Consider the following 27,430-nt stretch of genomic DNA (forward strand, 5'->3'; position numbering starts at 1 on the left):
CAGGGGCATTCTCGAGTCCATTCGAAACGCGCAGAGGGTTACGGCAAGGTGATGGTCTTTCGTGTCTGCTATTCAACATCGCTCTGGAGGGAGTAATACGATAGGCAGGGATTGACACGAGTGGAACGATTTTCACGAAGTCCATCCAGATATTTGGTTTCGACGACGACATTGATATTATTGAACGGTACTTTGAGAGGATGGAGGAAGCCTACATCAGACTGAAAAGCGAAGCTAAACAGATTGGACTATTCATCAACGACTTGAAGACGAAGTATATGATAGAAAGAGGATCAAGAGAGGACAACGTAAGTTACCCACCACGGGTTTGTATTGGTGGTGCGAAATCGAGGTGTTTGAAGAATTCGTGTACTTGAGCTCACTGGTGACCTCCGATAACAATACCAGCAGAGAAATTCATGGCAGGAAATCGTACGTACTTTGAACTCCACAAAACGCTCGAAAAAACTCCACAAAAACTCGAATAGAGCTCGCCGCCGTACCAAACTGACTATCTACAAAACGCTTATTAGACCGGTAGTTCTCTACGGACACGAGACCTGGACGATGCTCGTGGGGGACCAACGCGCACTGGGACCATCTATGGTGGAGTGCAGATGGCGGACGGTACGTGGAGGAGGCGAATGAACCACGAGTTGCATCAGCTGTTGGGAGAACCATCCATCGTTCACACTGCAAAAATCGGACGGCTGCGGGGCCGGGCACGTAGCCAGAATGTCGGACAGTAATCCGGTGGAAATAGTTCTCGACAACGATCATACGGGAACAAGAAGGCGAGGTGCACAGCGAGCAAGGTAGAACAGAATCTAAGCTGGATTATGTACAGAATCCAAGTGGAATTCTCCACATAATCCCAGCGGATTTTTTTTACAGACTCCAAATTAGATTCTCCCAGGATACCCACAAAATCAAAGCGGGATTCTCTACATAATCCCAGCGGAATTGTCTACAGAATAAAAAAGGGAAGCTGCACAGAATCCCAGCAGGACTTTCCACATAATCCAAGCGGAGAATCTTAGTTAGATTATGTACAAGTACAGAATACAAGCGATATTATCCAAATAATTCCAGCGTTATTCGCCACAGAATCTCAGTGGGATTCTTCACAGAACTCCAGCGTGATTCTCAACAACATCAAAGTGGGATTCTCCACATAATTCCAGTTCAATCGTTCACAGAATCCAAGCGGGATTATCCATAGAATCTAAGCGGGACTACGTACAGAACCAAGTGGAAGTCTCTACATAATCCCAGCGGTATTCTATACCGCATCCAAGTGAGATTCTTCCCAGAATATCCAGAAAATCTAAGCGGAATTCTCCACAGAATCCCAGTGGAATTGTCCTCACAATTCCATTGGAATTCTCCATAAAATCAAAAAGGGATGCTCCACAGAATCCCAGGAGAACTCTCCACAGAATCCCAGTGGGATTGTTCACAGAATTCCAGCGGTATTCCCACAGAATTTCAGCGGAATTCTCCACAAAATCAAAGCAGGATTCTTCCCAAAATCAAAGTGGGTTTCTCTAAAAAACTCAATCAGGATTCCGCATATAATCTAAGGAAATCTCCACAGAATCCAAGTGGGATTTTCCACAGGATCCCAGCGGGATTCTGTACAGAATCCAAGGTAGGTTTTCCAAAGAATTCTTCACATAATCCCAGCGAGGTTCTTTACAGAATCAAAGCGGCATTCTGCACAAAATCCCGATGGACATTCCTCAAAGACAGAATCACAAAAAGGGGCTCTCCACTGATTCCCAATGGGATTTTCCACATAATACCTTGGAATTATCTACAGAACCACAGTGAGACTATTTATGGAATTCCAGTGCGATTCTTCACAGAATCCCAGTAATATTCTTCATAGAATACATAGAATCACAAGTGGAATGTTTTATGGACAATTTCACAGAATCGCAATGGGAATTCTCAACCAAATTCCGGCAGGTATTTCATAGAACTTCGGAGTGACTCATCACAGAATCTACTGGATTCTATTTACAATCCTAAGGAGTATTATTCATATAATTGCTGGAGATTTTTCATAGAATTTTAGGAAGATTTCTCGCTGAGTTCTAGGAATATTTGTCCAGAAGGATTTTTCGCAGAGTTCCGGGGGTTCACCACAGAACCACTCAGGGAATGATTTCAGATTTTCCAAACAACAGAATCTCAAAAGGACTTATTAAAGAAACCCAGACTACATACTACAGAGCAATTCTCCACAGATTAATAATATTCAAGAGTTTAAATCATGCGTCTAAAATATACGACTCTTCATGTGTTTTTTTTTTCTTTTTTTGGCGAGCTTTGACTGCTAGGTTAGCTAGGCTCACAAAAGCTCCACGTCAGTGTTCGTAAGGGGACTCGTTTCCAATGCAAATAAAATTCGCGCATGTGCAGAAACGTAAAGCTCCAAAAAGTTTCGGGAACAAGGGCTTTCGAATGCACTGTAACAAAAGCGCTGCTGCTGTTTTTCATGTTTGTTTATTCATTGTTCTGTTCTCTGGCTGCATTTCCTTTGTTCTTTTCCTCTGCCCGATTATTATCGACGCTTGTCTGCATAATAAACCTTGTGTTATGTGTATCTGTGACGGGAGTTTCGTTTGCTTGTTTTTGTTCTCATGATTTTATCTTTATCAGTATTTGATTATTTCATCAGTTTTATGACTTTTTTTTTGCTGGGAAACCACTGTGGATAAAAACGTGTCTCTGGTAGGATAACAATAGCGGTAGGAAAAATTTTCGAGGAAATTTCTATACGTAGGATCGGAGTCTAAGAAGTTGTTGCAATGTTACATATGTTGTGTTTAGTTTTTTGGCCGTACGATTTTTGCTTGCTTTAGTTAGAGATAATATTCAGCATATAAAATAGTTTTTCGAGTAATTTTGAATTCTAAATGGAGGTGGAAAAAAATCTGGTCCCCGTATAGAAAGAAGGGAAGGGGATGAAAGTGTGGCAAAGATTTCGGGAGCTCTTAGTCAAGTTCAATAGTTGTTTCAACAGTTTTGCTTATCGTTACACAATTGGTAATTTTAAGAAAAATGTGGGGTTAGAATTTTGCTTTCCGTTTGTTTGGTTGACTTACATTTTTGTTTGTTTTGGGGTACAATATGATTAATAGTTACGTAGGGTATAGCGAGAGGGAAAAGATAACAAAAATTCTGAAAAATTGGGAAATGTTTGAGTTCATTGAGATATAGGTGGATTATTGTATTTTCCATCGAAAGTAAGTCGTTTCACGATCCTATTTCTTCTACATGTTATGAGTATGACATATGCACATCAAACGATGAACTTCGAAACGAGTTCCAGTCGGTCTAAAAACACTCATGTCATGTCTGATAATTCGACTTAATACACTATATTTGACTTCGTCCGATCAATTTGCTAATTGGAAGAATGTTTCAGTTGCTTTTATGTTTATGTATGACGACTGATGGCATTTTCTACGGTTTACTTTTATAGGTTTAATGCTAAACAGTTGTTTTGTATTATAAGAGTTTGTGTATAATTTTGACCTATGTCACATTCAGCTTACAGAAATCGTTTTTCATATTGACAGTTTGTGATTATGATAACAGTAGGTGTAGGGAACATTATATTGCGGTTCAATATCGAAATGGACCGCATGTTGTCCTATGCGCAAGTTGAAAACATCAAGAGTATGAATTGTTTCAAGAAATGTAGATTTGTTATTGGCTACAACAGTTTTTCTTCGATTCGATTCTAATGCATTTCGCATATCCAGGTGGTTATCGATGCTAACGTCTCTGTGTTTGTGTAAAAATATAAATGGCACTCCCTTTGTTATGCTACATTCCATCCATATAAATATATTTTCTCTTAAGAACACGACAACTAACTTGCTTTTATTGTTGGTTTTTTTCTTCCAATTTATTTTCCATCGCACCTATTTAACAATCGCAAAGCTATTTTGAACAAGTGCTAAATGTTTCGTCCAATTTGCATTCATGTGACAGTTGCCACACACCAGCGGAAATTTAATGAAGCGGGTCATGAACCAATAACTTAGTGTCGATTTTTACAATAAACTATTTATCAACCGTTTCAAACCGCTCGAAGAGTTAAGTTCCCCCTTTTAACAAAATGGATTATTTTAACGCCGTATTGATGCTTTATTCTATGTTTTAGAATATATGATTCGAAACACAAAACAGAAAAAAGACAATACGGTTACATGCTCTCGCTCTCACACTACGCGGACGTTTGTCTTCGACCATTGATTTTTGGTTGTGTTTTGTTTGGCTTATCATTTCCGTTCTTAATTACTTAAAAATTATGAAAAAAATTGAGTTTCTTATGGCTATCTAAAACAATTATTAACACTAGCGCGGTGCTGATTCCGATTTAACAGTGTAATGGAAGAAATTTGTTTTTCACTCGGATTGAATTTGTTTAACTAAAAATATCATTTCGGGTTGGCAGCAGTTATTGGCAACAAAAGATTAGGGCTACCAGAAAAGTAAGTAGTAAAACATTCCAATGTAACTTGATTAGAATGAAGGGCATCAAAAAAGATAAAGTATTCCGATTATTGAAAGATTTACTCAGAATTAAGGAATCGTTTTCAAATGCTTCTGGGGTTTTTCTGGTCGTATATTTGGATTCCATTTGGAATTCATTCAATTTTCCTGCTGGTAACAACCTAAACTTTACTAAAACATTATTGGAATTTCAATAGGTGAGAGGTGAAATCTTTTGAATTATTTCGAATTCAATGCTTTCGGACTCCGAAAAAAAATCTTCTCGAATTCCGGGAGAAATTGTATCGAATACCGAAAGAAAATATCTCGAAAACTGGGAATATTTCTCGGGAGGAATTCCCCTCTAGTTCTGATAGGTTTTTTTTGTATTCGCGAGAGTAATTGACTCGAGTTCCCGAGAGAAGTTTGCTCGAGTTTACGAGAGGAATTCTCTTGCGATCAATCCTCTCAAATTTCCTTGAGAAGTTCGTTTGAGTTCCGGAGAGGAATTCTCTCGGGAAAAATTCTGTCGAGTTCTCGAGAGAATCTTTCTCAAAGTTTTCGAAAGGAATTCTCTTGAATTCCGCGAATACTTCTTTAGAATTTCGTATAAAAAAATTATCGTATTCCGAGAGAAGCTTTCCTAAATTATGAGAACGATTCCCTCGAATTGCGAGTTAAGGTTATCGAAATCCGGAAGAGTTTTCTTGTTAATGAAGCAAAGATTGTATTGACCAAAATTTGTCTGGTAACCCTGAAGCTGTAGTTTGTTCTTTCAAAATGGCTGCGTTCGCCATTTCCCCTATATATATTTTTTTTTTCGTAAGACTTTATTTCCGATGAGAATGATCTACAGTTCTCTGTTTTCACTTTTCCAGCGTGGAGTGCAGCTGTGGTAAATTCTAATGTGTATGTTCGTGTGACTCACAAGTAACGTAAATTGGAAATAACGGATAAAAATGCTGAAATACTTGAAACTCTCAGGTTCGGATTGTTTCCTTTTGGACCATTACAGTTGATTGTGGTCCTCTATTCGAGATGTTTATTTCTTCGAGTTATGCGAGACAGTAGACCTGTCTCAATGTTTACATCAACCCTAGTTTATTCGAAAACCTTGGATTCGTATAAAGGATAGGATCCGGCGCTGATGCCGCTACATATAAATTTCTGATAGTCACAATTTCAAGATTGGGATACGGTTCGGGGCTACGTAGTTTTTGGAACCATTTTGTTAAAGACTAATTGGTCTATTATACAAGTCCAGTCCAGCGGTTAAGCAAAATCGCCTAATTGGAGAATCTCGACTTGTTATAAAAGAACAAAAAATTAGATATGTCTTATCAGTTCTACTTGAACAACGGCTTTCAAGCACTACGATGATTGGTTTGAAGAAAATAGTCCAAAGGAGGAACGAAACAAAAGCTTAAATAATGACTTTTTCTTTTCTATATGTACATAAACTTAGACAACTCAACTGGACTGCAATTCTGTTTAACATGTCGCACATGGCGGAATAACGAAAGGACTTACACCATATTCCTAAAAATTCAACGATTGACTAGAATACGTGGATTTGAACGCAGATGTTTTCATCTATCAACAAAAGCAGAAATCGCAACATTCTTAAAATCACGCCCGTCACGTTCGTCCGATCATTCGGCTGTCATATACTTCCTTGTTTTATAAGTGTATATAGTATTTGTTGGTTTTGTTTCTAAAACATTCAGCTTGCTGACCATTTTTCATATCCTAATTCAACATTGGCTTATTAATATACTCTTCATAATGTTGTTGTTATTCTTTGCCCTAATAATATGTGTTTTAAATAGTTTTTTTTCTTATTATTTCTTAACAATTTGGCATTTTTCTTACTCCTTCACCGTCTTCATTTGTTGGGGATTTATTCCTAACATAAGATATTTAAAATAACGTTACTCTAATACAAATTATGAACAACACAGATAAGTGTAAACTAAAATGTCTTCTTTTTCACTTGCAGTTTGATTGCAGAGGGATTTCCCATTTAAAAAAAATTAACTGTTATCAAGCGATTTCCATTGGTGAATAAAAAACACAAATCATTAAAGCGATCCTAATGACTAATACGAGTTCAATATCTAGCTAAGTAACAGGTGACATTTTTACTTTCGCAACCAAGAAAAGAACTGTACTGGAATCGATGAGCGCCGTTGGGTTTGCTAGCCTTGGGCCGTTCACGGGGACTGGGGAAATACCGCCCCTCTTAGAAGCCCTTGATGATGCCGTACGCCTCTAAACTGCTCATCAACAGGTAGATCACCCACAGTGAGAAGAAGAAGGTTGCGGTTAGGTACTTGGCTTTTTTCGGACCGCCCAGCTCACCGCCGATCTTGGGACTTCGGCGCATCATCAGTACGATGATTGCGACCAGCGCCTCCGTACAGAACAGGGTCACCGAGAAGGCCAAGCTGGAATGGAGAAGTGAGTGGAATTGATTATAAGAAACACAAGTTAGGAACAAAAGTGGTACATGGACCAGCACAAAAATTATGTGAGAATCATTTCATCTCGCAACTTTATGTTTGTACTTTGAGGATACAATTTAATTATTAATATTTTATTAATACTTCAAATACATAATGCAGCGTACACACCGGTCAAGCAGTTTGACGAACATTGACTCCACCCCTCGTTTATAGTCAAGCATCGACAAACCGCGAGACGAACACACAATTTATTCGACCAACAATATCATACACAAATGACCGACGCGCTAACTTGAGCACCAACCATCACAAAATATATGAGGGTTTGTGTGACTTCACAACAAACGCTCAAACATGTTTGGTGAACTCAGACTCCGCCTCAGGCAGGTGAAACCAAAATCATACCGCTTTGATTTTATCCAACCGAGCCACCAACTGTCAAATTGTTCTTCGAACAACTTAACACACGGTCAAACAAAGCAGCAACCGAAACATTTTCTTGGGGGCGGAGTCAATGTTGGTCTAACATGTTTGAGCGTGTGTACGCTGTATAATGGAACGTACACACGGTCAAGCAGTTTGACCAACAATGACTCCACCTCTCGTTTATTCAAACATCCATCAAGTTTTACCAACAGCGACACGAACAATCAATTTATTCGACCAACAATATCACACACGAACGACCGAAGCGCCAACTTGAGCACCAACCATCAAAAAATATATGGGGGTTTGTGCAACTTCACTACAAATGCTCAAACATGTTCGGCGAACCTCGACTCCCCGACAACTCAAACCAAAATCAAACCGTTTTAATTTTTCCCAACCGAACAACTTCGAACAACTTCACACACGTTCAAACAAAGCAGCAACCGAAGCGTTTTCTTGGGGGCGGAGTCAATGTTCGTCAAACTGCTTGACTGGTGTGTACGTTGCATAAGGGGCCCCATACACGCTTCAACATGTTGGACATCTTTGACTCCGCCCCCAAGAAATTTGGTTCGGTCGGAGTAATGGAACGTACACACGGTCAAGCAGTTCGACCAACATTGACTCCACCTCCCGTTTATTCAAACATTCATCAATTTTTATCAACAGCGACACGAACAATCAATTTATTCGACCAACAATATCACACACGAACGACCGAAGCACCAACTCGAGCACCAACCATCAAAAATATATGGGGTTTGTGCAACTTCACTACAAATGCTCAAACATGTTCGGCGAACCTTGACTCCACCCCCGACAACTCAAACCAAAATCAAACCGTTTTAATTTTTTCCAACCGAGCCGCCAACTGTCAAATGGTTGTTCGAACAACTTCACACACGTTCCAACAAAGCAGCAACCGAAGCGTTTTCTTGGGGGTGGAGTCAATGTTCGTCGAACTGCTTGACTGGTGTGTACGTAGCATAAAGTGGACCGTCTGTGGGCAAGTTGTATTGTTCAAAAGTCGTACAACTCAGACTTTACTCCGACCGAACCAAATTTCCGGCGGGTGAAGTCAAAGTTGTACAACTTAGTCTCTGTTCCAGAAAATTTGGTTCGGTTGGAGTAAAGTCGGAGCGTCTGTGGGGAAGTTGTACGACTGTTGGACAGCACAACTTGCCCGCAGACGGTCCGACTTTACTCCGACCAAATTAAATTTCTTGGGGCGGAGTCAAAGTTGTACAACATGTCGGATCGTGTATGAGGCCCCTAAGAAATCACGTGTAATGGAACGTACACATGGTCAAGCAGTTTGACCAACATTGACTCCACCTCTCGTTCGTTCAAACATCCGTCAAGTTTTACCAACAGCGGCACGAACAATCAATTTATTCGACCAACAATATCACACACGAACGACCGAAGCGTCAACTTGAGCACCAACCATCAAAAAATATATGGGGGTTTATACAACTTCACTACAAATGCTCAAACATGTTAGGTGATCCTTGACTCCGCCCCCGATAACTCAAACCAAAATCAAACCGTTTTAATTTGTTCCAACCGAGGCACCAGCTGTCAAATGGGTGTTCGAACAACTTCACACACGATCAAACAAAGCAGCAACCGAAGCGTTTTCTTGGGAGTGGAGTCAATGTTCGTCAAACTGCTTGACTGGTGTGTATGCTGCGTAAGATCCTTCGAATGCGCATTATAGTAACTTCACACTTTGGGAAAAATAGAAATAGGAAGAATTCCTGGAAAGATTTGGGTACACAAATACAGTCGTAGTTGCATGCAAGGTTCTATTGTCGCTATACCAACGGCGAAGAATTCCTGTCAAAATTCGAAAGTTGAAAGAATTACGATTGAAATTCTGAGGAATTCCTGCATAATTCCGGATGCGTTTAAGACAGATGTCGGAAGTAATAAAAGTGGAATTTGGAAGGAATTTATGTCAGAATTCGGAAGGAATTTCTGTTGAAATTTGGAAAGAATTTTTGTCATAATTCAGAAGGAATTGATGTTCGAAGGTTAATTCCTGTCAGAATACGAAAGAATTCGAAAAAAATCTGTCGTAATTAGGAAAGAATTGCTTTTTGTAAATCGTGAGAAATTCCTGAAGGAATTCAGAATGAATTTCTGAAAGAATTCGGAAGAAATTCTTGCCGTTGTTTGGAGGCTATCCAGTCCAAATTCAGAAAGAATTCCTGACAGATTTAGGAAGGAATTTTCTGTCGGAGTTCAGAAGAGATTCGGTAGGAATTTATGTCGGAATTTGAAAATACTTTCTGTCGGAATCAGGAACAGTTCCAGTCGGAATTCGAAGGAATACTTGTCGGAGTTGGGAAGAAATTCCATTCAGTATTGGGTAGGAATTTCGCTTGGAATGCGGAAGGAACTTCCGTAGAAATGCGCAAGGAATTCTCGTCGAAATTCGGAATTAATTAACGTTGCGATTCCGAAGAAATTCCTATCGAAATTACCAAGATATTCTTGTTGGAATTCGGAAGATATTTAATTTGAAATGAGAAAAACATTCTTGTCCGAAAATTCAAGACGAAGTTTGGAAGGAATTCCGGTTGGAATTCGCAGAGAATCCTGTTGGTGTTCGGAGGAAAAACGAAAGAAATTTCTTCCGGAATTCGAAAAGAATTTCTGTAGGAATCGGGAAGAAATTTGTGCCGTAATATGGAACGGATTCTGAAAAAATGCTATTGGAAGTAGGAAGGAATTCATTTCGAAAGTAGGAAGAAATTCTTGTTGGAATTCGAATGGATGTCCTGTTAGAATTCGGAGTAATTCTTGGAATTGCTTTTCGTGAATTAGATAGAAATATTGTCGGTGATTGGAAGGAATTCCGGCTGCAATTTGAAAGAACTTCCGGCCGGAACTAGGAAGGAATGTCAGTTGGACTCGGGAATAATTTTTTTCTTGCCGGAATTTAAAGGATATCAGTCGGAGTTTGGAGGAATTGCTGACGGTGTTTCAAGGAATTTCTGATAAAATTCGGAGGAATTGGGAGGAATTTCTGTCCGAACTTTGAAAGAATTCTTGTCGCAATACGGAAGGTACTTTTGTCGAAATTTGTAAGTATTTTTTTGGAATTTGTAGGACTGTAGTATTTCTGAAGAACTCATGTCGAAGCTCGGAAAAATTTTGAAGGACTCTCTGTCGCATTTTTGAGGAAATTCTGTCGGAATTCGGAGGAATTCCTATCGGAATTCGGAGGAATTCCTGTCGGAATTCGGAAGAATTCCTGTCGGAATTCGGAAGAATTCCTGTCGGAATTCGGAAGAATTCCTGTCGGAATTCGGAACAATTCCTGTCGGAATTCGGAAGAATTCCTTCCTGTCGGAATTCGGAAGAATTCCTTCCTGTCGGAATTCGGAAGAATTCCTGTCAGAATTCGGAAGAATTCCTATCGAAATTCGGAAGAATTCCTGTCGGAATTCGGAAGAATTCCTGTCGGAATTCGAAAGAATTCCTGTCGGAATTCGGAAGAATTCTGTCGGAATTCGAAGAATTCCTGTCGGAATTCGAAGAATTCCTGTCGGAATTCGGAAGAATTCTGTCGAATTCGGAAGAATTCCTGTCGGAATTCGGAAGAATTCTGTCGGATTCGGAAGAATTCCTGTCGGAATTCGGAAGAATTCCTGTCGGAATTCGGAAGAATTCCTGTCGGAATTCGGAAGAATTCCTGTCGGAATTCGGAAGAATTCTGTCGGAATTCGGAAGAATTGCTGTCGGAATTCGGAAGAATTGCTGTCGGAATAAGGAAGAATTTCTATCGGAATTCGAAAGAATTCCTGCCGGAATTCGGAAGAATTCCTGTTGGGAATTCGGAAGAATTCCTGTTGGGAATTCGGAAGAATTCCTGTTGGGAATTCGGAAGAATTCCTGTTGGGAATTCGGAAGAATTCCTGTTGGGAATTCGGAAGAATTCCTGTTGGGAATTCGGAAGAATTCCTGTTGGGAATTCGGAAGAATTCCTTTCGGAATTCGAAGAATTCCTGTCGAATTCGGAAGAATTCCTGTCGAATTGGAAGAATTCCTGTCGAATTCGGAAGAATTCTGTCGGAATTCGGAAGAATTCCTGTCGAATTCGGAAGAATTCCTGTCGGAATTCGGAAGAATTCCTGTCGGAATTCGGAAGAATTCCTGTCGAATTCGAAGAATTCTGTCGACTGGAAGAATTCCTGTCGGAATTCGGAAGAATTCCTGTCGGAATTCGGAAGAATTCCTGTCGAATTCGGAAGAATTCCTGTCGGAATGCGGAAGAATTCCTGTCGGATTCCGGAAGAATTCCTGTCGGAATTCGGAAGAATTCTGTGTCGGAATTGGAAGAATTCCTGTCGGAATTCGGAAGAATTCCTGTCGAATTCGGAAGAATTCCTGTCGGAATTCGGAAGAATTCCTTTCGAATTCGGAAGAATTCCTTTCGAATTCGGAAGAATTCCTTTCGAATTCGGAAGAATTCCTGTCGGAATTCGGAAGAATTCCTGTCGGAATTCGGAAGAATGCCTGTCGGAATTCGGAGGAATTCCTGTCGGAATTCGGAAGAATTCCTGTCGGAATTCGGAAGAAATCTTGTCGAAATTCGGAAGAATTCTTGTCGAAATTCGGAAGAATTCCTGTCGGAATGTGGAAGAATTCCTGTTGGAATTCGCAAGAATTCCTGTCGGAATTCGTAAACATTCATGTTGGAAATCGGAATCAGGAGAAATTCCTGTCGGAATTAAGTAGATTTTTTGTCCGAATTTGGAAGAATGTCGGAGGAATTGGGAGGAATTTCTGTCCGAACTTTGAAAGAATTTTTGTCGCAATACGGAAGGTGCTTTTGTCGAAATTTGTAAGTGATTTTTTTGGAATTTGTAGGACTGTAGGATTTCTGAAGAACTCATGTCGAAGTTTGAAAAAATTCTTGTCAAATTTTGAAGATCTTTCTGTCGTATTTTTGAGGAGGAATTCCTGTCGGGATTCGGTAGAATACCTGTCGGAATTCGGAGGAATTCCTGTCGGAATTCGGAGGAATTCCTGTCGGAATTCCTGTCGGAATTCGGAGGAATTCCTGTCGGAATTCGGAGGAATTCCTTTTCGGAATTCCGAAGAATGCTTGTCGGAATTCGGAAGAATGCCTGTCGGAATTCGGAAGGATTCCTGTCGGGATTCGAAAGAATTCCTTTCGGAATTCGGAGGAATTTCTTTCGGAATTCGGAGGAATTCCTTTCGGAATTCGGAGGAATTCCTTTCGGAATTCGGAGGAATTCCTTTCGGAATTCGGAGGAATTCCTGTCGGAATTCGGAAGAATTCCTATCGGAATTCGGAAGAATTCCTATCGGAATTCGGAAGAATTCCTATCGGAATTCGGAAGAATTCCTATCGGAATTCGGAAGAATTCCTATCGGAATTCGGAAGAATTCCTATCGGAATTCGGAAGAATTCCTATCGGAATTCGGAAGAATTCCTATCGGAATTCGGAAGAATTCCTATCGGAATTCGGAAGAATTCTATCGAATTCGGAAGAATTCCTATCGAATTCGGAAGAATTCCTATCGGAATTCGGAAGAATTCTATCGAATTCGGAAGAATTCCTATCGAATTCGGAAGAATTCCTATCGAATTCGGAAGAATTCTATCGAATTCGGAAGAATTTATCGGAATTCGGAAGAATTCCTGTCGGAATTCGGAAAAATTCCTGTCGGAATTCGGAAGAATTGCAGTCGGAATTCGGAAGAATTCCTGTCGGAATTTGGAAGAATTCCTGTCGGAATTCGGAAGAAATTTCATTTAAAATAAGAAGAACTTTCTTGTCGGAAATTCCAAACGAAATTTGGAAGGAATGCCTGTTGGTGTTCGGAGGAATTCTTATCGGATATGACAGGAGTTTCTGTCGGAATTTGCAAAAAGAATTTTTTTTTTGGAAATCGAAAGAAATTTCTTTAGGAATTCGAAAAGAATTTCTGTAGGAATTAGGAAGTAATTTCTGCTGTAATACGGAATGGATTCTGAAAAAAAATGCATCTGAAAGTAGGAAGGAATTCCTTTCTCGCGTGATTTTTGAAAACGTCGTAAGTCCAAATGAGAGACTCTCTTTCATTACGCTCTCTTTTGTTAATATCAAGGCTAGTTTAAAATTTGTTGCAATATTTTCACCTCAGCACACTAGACAAAGCTATTTTCTTCAGATCGGTACTGGAAAATCCAATGTAAATGTTAGTATGGCTTTGTAATAATCAAAAGAGAAAGTAAACAAAGAGAGCCTCTCTTTTGGACTTACGACGTTTTCAAAAATCACGTGAGAATTCCTGTCGGAATTCGGAAGAATTCCTGTCGGAATTCGGAAGAATTCCTGTCGGAATTCGGAAGAATTCCTGTCGGAATTCGGAAGAATTCCTGTCGGAATTCGGAAGAATTCCTGTCGGAATTCGGAAGAATTCCTGTCGGAATTCGGAAGAATTCCTGTCGGAATTCGGAAGAATTCATGTCGAAAAAACTGTCGGAATTCGGAAGAATTCTTGTCGAAATTCGGAAGAATTCCTGTCGGAATTCGGAAGAATTCCGTTCGGAATTCGGAAGAAGTTTTGTCGAAATTCGGAAGAATTCCTGTCGGAATTCGGAAGAATTCCGTTCGGAATTCGGAAGAATTCCTGTCGAATTCGGAAGAATTCCTGTCGAATTCGGAAGAATTCCTATCGGAATTCGGCAGAATTCCTGTCGAATTCGGAAGAATTCCTATCGGAATTCGGAAGAATTCTGTTTGAATTCGGAAGAATTCTGTCGAATTCGGAAGAATTCCTGTCGAATTCGGAAGAATTCTGTCGAATTCGGAAGAATTCCTGTCGGAATTCGGAAGAATTCCTGTCGGAATTCGGAAGAATTCCTGTCGGAATTCGGAAGAATTCCTGTCGGAATTCGGAAGAATTCCTGTCGGAATTCGGAAGAATTCCTGTCGGAATTCGGAAGAATTCCTGTCGGAATTCGGAAGAATTCCTGTCGGAATTCGGAAGAATTCCTGTCGGAATTTGGAGGAATTTCTGTCGGAATTCGGAAGAATTTCTGTCGGAATTCGGAAGAATTCCTGTCGAAATTTGGAAGAATTTCTGTCGGAATTCGGAGGAATTCCTGTCGGAATTCGGAGGAATTCCTGTCGGAATTCGGAGGAATTCCTGTCGGAATTCGGAGGAATTCCTGTCGGAATTCGGAGGAATTCCTGTCGGAATTCGGAGGAATTCCTGTCGGAATTCGGAGGAATTCCTGTCGGAATTCGGAGGAATTCCTGTCGGAATTCGGAGGAATTCCTATCGGAATTCGGAGGAATTCCTATCGGTAGAATTCCTGTCGGAATTCGGAAGAATTCCTATCGGAATTCGGCAGAATTCCCTTCGGAATTCGGCAGAATTCCCTTCGGAATTCGGCAGAATTCCCTTCGGAATTCGGCAGAATTCCCTTCGGAATTCGGCAGAATTCCCTTCGGAATTCGGCAGAATTCCCTTCGGAATTCGGCAGAATTCCCTTCGGAATTCGTTAGAATTCTTGTCGGAATTCGGTAGATTTCCTGTCGGAATTCGGTAGAATTCATGTCGGAATTCGGTAGAATTCCTGTCGGAATTCGGTAGAATTCCTGTCGGAATTCGGTAGAATTCCTGTCGGAATTCGGTAGAATTCCTGTCGAATTCGGTAGAATTCCTGTCGGAATTCGGTAGAATTCTGTCGAATTCGGTAGAATTCCTGTCGGAATTCAGTAGAATTCCTGTCGGAATTCGGAAGAATTCCTGTCGGAATTCGGAAGAATTCCTGTCGGAATTCGGAAGAATACCTATTGGAAGAAGAAAGGTCGTGCGATGTATATGGCATAACAAATATTGCCCTCCGCTCGCTTTCAAATCGACTTCTATAAAAACATTCTTCATGCCTGCCGTATCCTAACGGAACTATCATTATTTTATACTTTCGCATCTAATTCCATCATGAACATGTACGTCCAAGTTTGGAAGATGATATTAGCATTTCCATATCATTGTATACCATTTCAATATTTTTGTCCTTTTTCATAGAATACATAATTCACGTCCAATACAATGTATGTACATATTCGCGATAAATTATGCAAATAAAGCGAATTTTTCCTGGTGGTTTATGATTAAGCTGCAGTTTCAAACCTCATAAATTATTTCCAATTTCCCTCTGACTTACGTTCCGGGCTCCACATTGAAATCTCGCCCATGATAGGCGTGATACACGGCAGCAATGGTCCAGGCGACGCCAATGCCGAGGAACACGTTGACAGCGTTACTGCCGGTGACGTTTCCCACGCTAGCGTCGGCATACTTGTCCTGGATGGCGGCAACCTTACTGGCGAACGTATCTGTAAGTAGAAATGTAGAAGTAGAAGTGAATTCCGCCAAGTGTTGCTAAAAATTTCAAGCCCTCAAAGCAATCAATGGGAGTTGGACACTTACCCGGTATACTCGTTCCCAGTGCGACGAAGACAATGGCAGTGACTGAATCCTTTATGCCCAGCGTGCAGCCAAAGTGTGACGCCACATCGCCGATAATGGCTGTCACGATACCGATGCACAGGATGGAAATCCCGAAGCATAGGTAGCCTCCGGCCATATCTGTGAAGAGAAGGAAAGAGGGAGGAAAGGTTAGAATGACTTTCTGTTTATGCAATCCGTTGGCAAGGACGGGATGATGGGAGTCGTTGTATCTTGCCTCATGGACGTTAATACCCCAAAACTCGGTCAAGTGCAGTCCTTTTGCCGTAGAAAGGTGAGTGAATTTATGACGACACACGTTTGCTACTTGAGTGGCGTAGGTACTTATAATGGTTACGTTTTTTTTTCTCGCAAGACGAACATCACACGGCATAATCAGCTTACAATGTAGGGGAAAGGTCCCCTTCTCCATCTCGCTGTATGGAAATTCATCTCATCTTGATCAGCATTCCATCCGGAACAGTTACCCTACGAGGATTAGCTTTTTTACGACAATGCCATGCATGCCTTACGCCTGAAATTAGGCTATCATTTTATTTGTTACTTTACCGATGTGTAATAAATGGTAATTTAGAAATTTATAAACACGTGATCAGCATAATGACCGATGATAGCCAATCGACTCGAAACGTGCACTGGAGCAGAAGTCATCGCGATCGGCATAACAACCCAATCCTCCAGAAGCGGAAACTGAGTCTTCTGCTAATGTGGAGAATGACGGAGTCGATGAATGGCGATAAGACCTACATTCGGAAGAATTTCTGTCGGAATTCGAAAAATTCCTGTCGGAATTCAGAAAAATTCCTATCGGAACTCTGAAAAACTCCTGTCGGAATTTGGAAGAATTCCTGTCGGAATTCGGAAAAACTCCTGTCGGAATTCGGAAAAATTCCTGTCGGAATTCGGAAGAATTCGTGTCGGAATTCTGAAGAACTCCTGTCGGAATTTGGAAGAATTCCTGTAGGAATTCGGAAGAATTCCTGTCGGAATTCGGAAGAATTTCTGTCGGAATTTGGAAGAATTCGTCGAAATTCGGAAGAATTCCTGTCGGAATTCGGAAGAATTCCTATCGGAATTCGGAGGAATTTCTGTCGGAATTCGGAAGAATTCCTATCGGAATTCCTGTGCTGAATCAGAAATTTCTAACCCAGAGAGCTCTTTCTTCTCTTTATTTACATTACAGAAACTACACTAGTTTGAAGTTTTTATTGAAATTATAAGAAATGAAAATGGGTTCCTATTATTTTATTATTTTCGATGGCTTGTTTTTTAGATAACTTCAACTTTTCTTAGTCAGAGCTTTTCTCCTCTCTGTTATCAGTAAAAGCTATCGAAGCTTCCAAATTATCCCTATCTTCCAATTTATTATTTATAGTAGAATCAATATTCTGAGCATTGAGATATTATTTTGTTATAGATACTACTTTTTATCGCTTTTCGGTGCCATTCCAAACGTTGTTTTCTTCTTCTTCCTTTTTAGTTGAGAGAGTCCTTAACCAGTTCCGAACGTTGGATTAGCTGACAGTGAGATACCACCATGGGTAGCGCCCCCGTCGGCACCATTCTTCACTCCTCCCGAATTCACATTCACATATTGTTTTGTAGAATAATCGTTTAAGTGGATTGTAACGGGGGCCTGCCCAACGCCACGTATTCCGAGTCCTCCTCCTCCTCCAGTGCCCATTCCGAGTCCACCACTGTCACCCGGATAGCCGCCATCCATGACGGCATTTTGCGGTTGAAAATTCGGCCTAAAGTACTCGTAAAGCTTCTGCATCCTTAGTTTAGAGCGTTCTCTAATCCTACCGAACATCGAACCCATCCCTCTGGGCCTATTGTTTCTCAACCTGGATATGAACGGTAATCGCGTTTCCTCTGATGAGGTGGTTTCCCATGGAGGATCATTAAAAGCACCGATTAGCATGGACAAAAGAGGGCCGCGAGCTTGCTGTTCTTCCTCTACTTCCGGAGATTGGTTTTTGGGCCCGGCCGTCGTCGTTTCCATCGACGCATGAAACGGTGTCGCGGTACTGCGCTTCAGAGTAAATGCCGTCCGAACAGGATGGCACACAACAGCACGGAATACAGCTGGATTGTGACGCTGCTTGATTGACCACGGCAAACAGAGTAGTCAGCGTGAGATAGGCCAAGCACCACATGGGACCTTAAGTTATGGAACACTAAATAGGATTTACGTGCAAATGTACAAATGGTATACATATGCTGCAAAGTGGCAGGTGTTAGGCAAATTATTTTCTGGTTCACAAGCTGTTTTACGTGAAATGATGAGTACCGTAATTATGCAGGTGTTGTAGTTTCGTTCAAACAACAGTTTTATGATCGTATTGGAAGGTATGACTTCTCAATGTTCTGAACAGTCAAACGTTCGCAAGGAAGTGCCTGTTACTGCTCAACCGAGTTTCAAATATACGGCTCGCAAAATAGTATCTCAATTTTGCTAACAAGAAAACATGGATTTCAGCTTCATTGTGTTCAGTTCACATGTAGCGAGCCACCCGAACACCCCGAGCAACACAGTTGTCCATTCGAGTCGTATAAGAATTGCCGCAACTGAAACGGTCCGAACATTACTATTAGGGACGTGAAGCCGAGTTCCACTTGGCCGAACCGAACGTTTGGCCAATAGGTTATAAAGTCGGAAACGGTTTGGCCGATCATGTTATTTGACCGAAAACGATATACAGTTAAATACGAAATACGGACGAACTGGTAATTTGGCGGATAAAGTCATTTGCCCTAACAGATCGTTCGGCCCACTAGTTACGGCTGAATATGTCGTTTGGACGAAAATATCATTTGGCTGATTGGATATAGGGCCGAAAATGTTGTTTGCTGGATATGGTAGAAAATCAACTCGTTCAACAAAATTACATTTTAGGCCAAATGACCGTTTCTACAAAACGACCATTTCGGCCGAATAATCGCGGTTGATATTGATAAAGCGGTATCACAGGTTTTGATTTGGTTGACGACGGGGATTATTGGAATATAGTAGTAGTAGTTGACGTTATCTTTTAATAACATGAAACGCGATTCTTGACTGAAATTTTGAAATCTGTACAATATGTATCACAAGTTTTGCAATTTTGTATAAACTAGAAGTATCACTACTAGGGTGGCTCAAATTAGTATGGGAAAAACTTTTTTTATTTTTTTTTGATGGGCCGCCTTTTTATTCGGTTCTATTTGATGCCCTGATACTTGACAATTTCAGTTTTGGTCGTTTGGAACACGTTGAAGTTTATATGGAATGTATGCAGAAACATCCAAAAACAGTGAATTGTAGTTAAACGGCACAACTTACGATGAAGAACTATGATACTCATTCAGATCTTGAAGAATTCAATACAGAATGTTATGCAGAAATTGCGAGAAGATTAGAGTTTGCCTGGTTGGTTATTAGCATTTCTCTGAAGTGGGGTTTGAGCAAATTTCGTTTCTTTTACCTTTGAAAAGAAATAAATTCACTCCTACAACACTTCAGTAAAATGCTAATATCTTTGCCTAATAAACTCTAATCTTCTCGCGGTTTTCAGCAAAACATTTTGTATTTAATTTTACAAGAACTGAATGAGTATCATGGTTCTTGATCGTAAACTGTGCCGACTAACTGCGAATCACTGTTTTTAGATGTTTCTGCATACATTTTTCCATATAAACTTCCAACGTGTTCAGCACCGCCCAAACGTTGACCGATTTGGCTGAAATTTTGTCCAGAGCATCAGGGCATCAAATAGAATTGAATAAAAGGGCAGCCCATCAAAAATTTGAAAAAGTGTTTTTTGAGCCACCCTAATCACTACCGATACTCATGAGAATCTAAAGAAGAAATCAGCAGTTTTTTCATCAATTCAATTTTGTTGCAGAATAGTAATGGAAATCTATATATTTTATATGTGTGATAATAATCAAATCAATTTTCCTTTGCAAATCTGATTTTATTGTTATAAAATTAAATTCAATTGAGTACCATAAAGATAAATCATCGGAGACAAACCTTTGTTAGAGTATGTGGCGAACCTTCATCATCATCATCTATTCGGCCAAGCGACTTTTTCGGTCAAAGGACCAGTTTGACCGAACAGCATTTTCAACCGTTTTTTTTTATTTCCGCCCAATTACATATTCAGCCTAATGGCCCCACTCAGCCAAACGTTCATTTCGACCAAACGGCAATTTCGACCGAATGACCATTTCGGCCAAATTACATTTTCAGCCAGATGGATTTCGGCAGTCATTTGGCGGTAAGCCATTTGCTCGAATGCCTTCAACATGAAAAACATCTAGGAGAATTACATTTGGTCGAAATAACCGGTTTATCGAAAATGGTGTTTGGCCGAATAGATCATTTGGTCAAAACTGTCGTTTGGCTGAAATGGTCGTTTGACAGAAGGAGTCATTTGACCGAAAATGTCATTTGCTGAACGGGACGAATCGTTCGGTCAAATTACTAATGACCATTTTGGCCAAGTAATCAATTTGGCAAACCCATTTTTTTGTAAAATGAGATCAGTTAAGTCCAAAGACATTGTCGGACGTTTGGCCATTTCGGCCAAATGGCCCTTTTCGTCAAACGACTGTTTCGGCCAAACATAATTTGGCAAAACGACCTATTCAGTAAACAACTTTTTCGAACAAATAACCTGTTCAGTGGCACGACATTTCCAGTCTTGTGTACATTTCGGCCAGATGGGTTTTGGTCTGATGGTTTATTGTGGTCAAATGCAATTTCTACCAAACAACTCTAGACCTTAAGATAGAAGCCATGAATTAAATAACAAAATACGATATGGACTTGAATTTATATAAGAGATAAATAAACAGGCAACAATTTCAAAAAATCACCGAAGTATCATTTAAATATCAATATATGCTATGGATAACAACAAATTAATGGCACATGATAATGATCTCTTCACAAATAGCATAACTTGATCTCCTTATGATATTTTAGTGCAAAATATTTATATTATCGTCTGATCTTTATCTCTTATATCAGCGGTTTTCAACCTGGGGTACATGTACCCCTGGGGGTACCTTCTGCTGGGCCTAGGGGTACCTCGGATAAAAATGCATAATGGCGGACCGATTACAATTGAGTTGACTACAGCAAAAAATTCTTTGGTTCTTGCGCTTTGCGGCAATATGTTGATTGTTTGTACGATGTGTATAAAAATGTGAAAATTCACATAAAATTAATAATTTTTGTCTGCTTTCCTCAATTAGAGCAAATTTAAAAAAAACCTTCAATGCAATCTACCTGATCTAAACAAAACGTTGATCAATTTGTTAGCTACATGTTTGTGAACTAAAATCTGGAATCTAAAGGTTTGGAAGCCTCCGCTTGAGAGGCATATGTAGGCTTTTTTTAGTAAAGCTCGGCTGCTTTGATGCAAGAGGTTTAGAAGCATCTATCTACGCTTATCGGAAGCCTTCTTTGAGCAGCTCGAATGCCTCCTTTCAAAATGTTCGGAAACCTTTTATCGAAAGGCTCGAAAGCCTGCTTACAAGAGGCCTGCGTCTTTTAAGAGAGTCGGAAGCCTTCTTTCAAAAAGCTCGGAAAGATCCTTCAAGCCTTTTTCAGAAAGCCTCGAATCCTCATTTCAAGAGGCCTCGAAAGATTCTTTTAAAAAGGCTACTTCCAAAAGGCTCGGAATCCTCCTTCAAGAGGCCTCGGAAGCCTCTTTCAAGAGGGCTCGGAAGCCCTTTCAAGAGGCTCGGAAGCCTCCTTCAAGAGGCTCGGACGCCTCCTTCAAGAGGCCTGGACGCCTCCTTCAAGAGGCCTCGGACGCCTCCTTCAAGAGGCTCTGACGCCTCCTTTCAAGAGGCCTGGACGCCTCCTTTCAAGAGGCCTGACGCCTCCTTTCAAGAGGCTCGGACGCCTCCTTCAAGAGGCCTCGGACGCCTCCTTTCAAGAGGCCTGGACGCCTCCTTCAAGAGGCCTGGACGCCTCCTTCAAGAGGCTCGGACGCCTCCTTCAAGAGGCCTGACGCCTCCTTTCAAGAGGCCTGACGCCCTTTCAAGAGGCCTGGACGCCTCCTTCAAGAGGCCTCGGACGCCTCCTTCAAGAGGCCTGGACGCCTCCTTCAAGAGGCCTGGACGCCTCCTTCAAGAGGCCTGGACGCCTCCTTCAAGAGGCCTGACGCCTCCTTTCAAGAGGCCTGGACGCCTCCTTCAAGAGGCCTGACGCCTCCTTCAAGAGGCCTGACGCCTCCTTCAAGAGGCCTGGACGCCTCCTTCAAGAGGCCTGGACGCCTCCTTTCAAGAGGCCTGACGCCTCCTTCAAGAGGCCTGACGCCTCCTTCAAGAGGCTCGGACGCCTCCTTCAAGAGGCCTGGACGCCTCCTTCAAGAGGCCTGGACGCCTCCTTCAAGAGGCCTGGAAGCCTCCTTCAAGAGGCTCAGCCTCCTTCAAGAGGCCTGGAAGCCTCCTTCAAGAGGCCTGAAGCCTCCTTCAAGAGGCCCGGAAGCCTCCTTCAAGAGGCCCGGAAGCCTCCTTCAAGAGGCCCAGCCTCCTTCAAGAGGCCCGGAAGCCTCCTTCAAGAGGCCCGGAAGCCTCCTTCAAGAGGCCCGGAAGCCTCCTTCAAGAGGCCCGGAAGCCTCCTTCAAGAGGCCCAGCCTCCTTCAAGAGGCCTGGAAGCCTCCTTCAAGAGGCCCGGAAGCCTCCTTCAAGAGGCCCAGCCTCCTTCAAGAGGCCCAGCCTCCTTCAAGAGGCCCGGAAGCCTCCTTCAAGAGGCCCGGAAGCCTCCTTCAAGAGGCCCAGCCTCCTTCAAGAGGCCCAGCCTCCCTTCAAGAGGCCCAGCCTCCTTCAAGAGGCCCGAAGCCTCCTTCAAGAGGCCCGGAAGCCTCCTTCAAGAGGCCCAGCCTCCTTCAAGAGGCCTCAGCCTCCCTTCAAGAGGCCCGGAAGCCTCCTTCAAGAGGCCCAGCCTCCTTCAAGAGGCCCGGAAGCCTCCTTCAAGAGGCCCGGAAGCCTCCTTCAAGAGGCCCGGAAGCCTCCTTCAAGAGGCCCAGCCTCCTTCAAGAGGCCCGGAAGCCTCCTTCAAGAGGCCTGGAAGCCTCCTTCAAGAGGCCCAGCCTCCTTCAAGAGGCCCGGAAGCCTCCTTCAAGAGGCCCGGAAGCCTCCTTCAAGAGGCCTGAAGCCTCCTTCAAGAGGCCCAGCCTCCTTCAAGAGGCCCGGAAGCCTCCTTCAAGAGGCCCAGCCTCCTTTCAAGAGGCCCGGAAGCCTCCTTCAAGAGGCCTGGAAGCCTCCTTCAAGAGGCCCAGCCTCCTTCAAGAGGCCCTCGGAAGCCTCCCTTTCAAGAGGCCCGGAAGCCTCCTTCAAGAGGCCCGGAAGCCTCCTTCAAGAGGCCCGGAAGCCTCCTTCAAGAGGCCCCAGCCTCCTTCAAGAGGCCTGGCCTCCTTCAAGAGGCCTGGAAGCCTCCTTCAAGAGGCCTGGAAGCCTCCTTCAAGAGGCCCCGAAGCCCCTTCAAGAGGCCCAGCCTCCTTCAAGAGGCCCGGAAGCCTCCTTCAAGAGGCCCGGAAGCCTCCTTCAAGAGGCCCAGCCTCCTTCAAGAGGCCCGGAAGCCTCCTTCAAGAGGCCCGGAAGCCTCCTTCAAGAGGCCTGGAAGCCTCCTTCAAGAGGCCTGGAAGCCTCCTTCAAGAGGCCCGGAAGCCTCCTTCAAGAGGCCCGGAAGCCTCCTTCAAGAGGCCCGGAAGCCTCCTTCAAGAGGCCCGGAAGCCTCCTTCAAGAGGCCTGGAAGCCTCCTTCAAGAGGCCCGGAAGCCTCCTTCAAGAGGCCCCAGCCTCCTTCAAGAGGCCCGGAAGCCTCCTTCAAGAGGCCCGGAAGCCTCCTTCAAGAGGCCCGGAAGCCTCCTTCAAGAGGCCTCAGCCTCCTTCAAGAGGCCTGGAAGCCTCCTTCAAGAGGCCCGGAAGCCCTTCAAGAGGCCTGGAAGCCTCCTTCAAGAGGCCCGGAAGCCTCCTTCAAGAGGCCTGGAAGCCTCCTTCAAGAGGCCTGGAAGCCTCCTTCAAGAGGCCTGGAAGCCTCCTTCAAGAGGCCTGGAAGCCTCCTTCAAGAGGCCCGGAAGCCTCCTTCAAGAGGCCTGGAAGCCTCCTTCAAGAGGCCTCAGCCTCCCTTCAAGAGGCCTGGAAGCCTCCTTCAAGAGGCCCCAGCCTCCTTCAAGAGGCCCGGAAGCCTCCTTCAAGAGGCCTGGAAGCCTCCTTCAAGAGGCCCAGCCTCCTTCAAGAGGCCCGGAAGCCTCCTTCAAGAGGCCCGGAAGCCTCCTTCAAGAGGCCCAGCCCTTCAAGAGGCCCGGAAGCCTCCTTCAAGAGGCCCAGCCTCCCTTCAAGAGGCCTGGAAGCCTCCCTTCAAGAGGCCCGGAAGCCTCCTTCAAGAGGCCCGGAAGCCTCCTTCAAGAGGCCCGGAGCCTCCTTCAAGAGGCCTCAGCCTCCTTCAAGAGGCCTGGAAGCCTCCTTCAAGAGGCCCGGAAGCCTCCTTCAAGAGGCCCGGAAGCCTCCTTCAAGAGGCCCGGAAGCCTCCTTCAAGAGGCCCGGAAGCCTCCTTCAAGAGGCCCAGCCTCCTTCAAGAGGCCCGGGAGCCTCCTTCAAGAGGCCTGGAGCCTCCTTCAAGAGGCCCGGGAGCCTCCTTCAAGAGGCCTGGGAGCCTCCTTCAAGAGGCCCGGGAGCCTCCTTCAAGAGGCCTGGGAGCCCCTTCAAGAGGCCTGGGAGCCTCCTTCAAGAGGCCCGGAAGCCTCCCTTCAAGAGGCCCGGAAGCCTCCTTCAAGAGGCCTGGAAGCCTCCTTCAAGAGGCCTGGAAGCCTCCTTCAAGAGGCCTGGAAGCCTCCTTCAAGAGGCCCGGAAGCCTCCTTCAAGAGGCCTGGAAGCCTCCTTCAAGAGGCCTGGAAGCCTCCTTCAAGAGGCCTGGAAGCCTCCTTCAAGAGGCCTGGAAGCCTCCTTGAAAGGCCTCGGAAGCCTCCTTCAAGAGGCTTGGAAGCCTCCTTCAAGAGGCTTGGAAGCCTCCTTCAAGAGGCTTGGAAGCCTCCTTCAAGAGGCTTGGAAGCCTCCTTTCAATAGGCTTGGAAGCCTCCTTTCAAGAGGCTTGGAAGCCTCCTTCAAGAGGCTTGGAATCCTCCTTCAAGAGGCTTGGAATCCTCCTTCAAGAGGCTTGGACGCCTCCTTTCAAGAGGCTTGACGCCTCCTTCAAGAGGCTCGGACGCCTCCTTTCAAGAGGCCCGGACGCCTCCTTCAAGAGGCTCGGACGCCTCCTTTCAAGAGGCCTGGACGCCTCCTTCAAGAGGCTCGGACGCCTCCTTCAAGAGGCCTGGACGCCTCCTTTCAAGAGGCTCGGACGCCTCCTTCAAGAGGCCTGACGCCTCCTTTCAAGAGGCCTGACGCCTCCTTTCAAGAGGCTCTGACGCCTCCTTCAAGAGGCCTGGACGCCTCCTTCAAGAGGCCTGACGCCTCCTTCAAGAGGCTCGGACGCCTCCTTTCAAGAGGCTCGGACGCCTCCATCAAGAGGCTCGGACGCCTCCTTCAAGAGGCTCGGACGCCTCCTTTCAAGAGGCTCGGACGCCTCCTTTCAAGAGGCTCGACGCCTCCTTTCAAGAGGCCTGACGCCTCCTTTCAAGAGAATTGGACGCCTCCTTCAAGAGGCCCGGACGCCTCCCCCCCAGAGGCCTGGACGCCTCCTTCAAGAGGCCTGGACGCCTCCTTCAAGAGGCCTCGGACGCCTCCTTCAAGAGGCCTGGACGCCTCCTTCAAGAGGCCTGGACGCCTCCTTCAAGAGGCCTGGACGCCTCCTTCAAGAGGCCTGACGCCTCCTTCAAGAGGCCTGACGCCTCCTTCAAGAGGCTCGGACGCCTCCTTCAAGAGGCCTGGACGCCTCCTTCAAGAGGCCTGGACGCCTCCTTCAAGAGGCCTGACGCCTCCTTCAAGAGGCCTGGACGCCTCCTTCAAGAGGCCCGGACGCCTCCTTCAAGAGGCCCGGAAGCCTCCTTCAAGAGGCCCGGAAGCCTCCTTCAAGAGGCCTCGGAAGCCTCCTTCAAGAGGCCCAGCCTCCTTCAAGAGGCCCGGAAGCCTCCTTCAAGAGGCCTGGAAGCCTCCTTCAAGAGGCCCCGGAAGCCTCCTTCAAGAGGCCCGGGCCTCCTTCAAGAGGCCTGGAAGCCTCCCTTCAAGAGGCCCGGAAGCCTCCTTCAAGAGGCCCGGAAGCCTCCTTCAAGAGGCCCGGAAGCCTCCTTCAAGAGGCCTGGAAGCCTCCTTCAAGAGGCCTGGAAGCCTCCTTCAAGAGGCCCCAGCCTCCTTCAAGAGGCCTGGAAGCCTCCTTCAAGAGGCCCGGAAGCCTCCTTCAAGAGGCCTGGAAGCCTCCTTCAAGAGGCCTGGAAGCCTCCTTCAAGAGGCCTCGGAAGCCTCCTTTCAAGAGGCTCGGAAGCCTCCTTTCAAGAGGCTCGGAAGCCTCCTTCAAGAGGCTCGGAAGCCTCCTTCAAGAGGCTCGGAAGCCTCCTTCAAGAGGCTCGGAAGCCTCCTTTCAAGAGGCTCGGAAGCCTCCTTCAAGAGGCTCGGAAGCCTCCTTTCAAGAGGCTCGGAAGCCTCCTTTCAAGAGGCTCGGAAGCCTCCTTTCAAGAGGCTCCGAGACCTCCTTTCAAGAGGCTCGGAAGCCTCCTTTCAAGAGACTCGGAAGCTTCCTTTCAAGAGACTCGGAAGCCTCCTTTTAAGAGGCTCGGAAGCCTCCTTTCAAGAGGCTCGGAAGGCTTACCTATTGAAAATTAGACAAAACGAATAATGGGATCGAGAGATATGGCGAAAATACTAGATTGTAAAAATGGTTCATACTTTTCGCTTCGAATAAGTTCTTTTGGTAGGAAATTTTACAATGAGTATGAACAAATGTTAAAATGTGTTTTCAAACCTTTGAACAAACGAGAAAGGCATCACCACAGCTAGATGGATTTATTAGGATTTTTACAATAAAATTGCACATACAATCTGCCAGGCAAAAATCGTGTGTCGTGTCTACGTATCTTAGTTGGATTTGACCTATTTGATTTCGAAGACATTCTTTTATTAAAGGCAAATTTTCTTTTTAGCATCACTAATTAAGTTATACAACAACTGAAGATCAAAGTTTTCCGGATGCCAAATCTTGAGAACAGAGAGTTATACAGGGCACTATACCCACCAGCGACCAACAAACAGTGTCCTTGATTTATCGAAAACGTTGTCTTGTTGCAAAAGCGTGATGTGAGCAGCACATGAACTAAATACAGTCAGGCAGGCTTCAGTTGACTTGGGACAACCATGTTTTCTAGTTAGGAAAATTAAAATACTCTTTTACGACCCGTAAACATCGAACAAAACAACCAAAACAACATAGGTCAGGCAGAAACAGGCACTTCTTTTTAATGTTTGAAGTACAATGAGAAATCATATTTATCAATATGATCATAAAAAATGTTTGAAACAAACTACAACACCTGCATAATTACGGAACTCATCATTTCACGTAAAACAGCTTGCCACCTGAATCAT

The 27,430-nt window shown here is 44.0% G+C and overlaps 1 protein-coding gene across 1 annotated transcript; it reads right to left on the bottom strand.

Annotated features, from left to right (window-relative positions):
* Positions 1 to 2,495: 2,495 nt before the first annotated feature.
* On the bottom strand, positions 2,496 to 17,916 carry LOC134206192 (sodium/calcium exchanger 1-like). Its single transcript, XM_062681882.1, has 4 exons — positions 17,409 to 17,916; positions 15,873 to 16,031; positions 15,607 to 15,778; positions 2,496 to 6,959 (listed from the first exon to the last, which is right to left on the bottom strand). The coding sequence occupies exons 1-4, from the start codon at positions 17,914 to 17,916 to the stop codon at positions 6,755 to 6,757; spliced, it is 1,044 nt and encodes a 347-aa protein (XP_062537866.1). The 3' UTR covers positions 2,496 to 6,754.
* Between the last annotated feature and the right edge of the window lie 9,514 nt (positions 17,917 to 27,430).

Source organism: Armigeres subalbatus, chromosome 1, assembly GCF_024139115.2.
Source record: "Armigeres subalbatus isolate Guangzhou_Male chromosome 1, GZ_Asu_2, whole genome shotgun sequence".
Lineage (NCBI taxonomy): Eukaryota > Metazoa > Arthropoda > Insecta > Diptera > Culicidae > Armigeres > Armigeres subalbatus.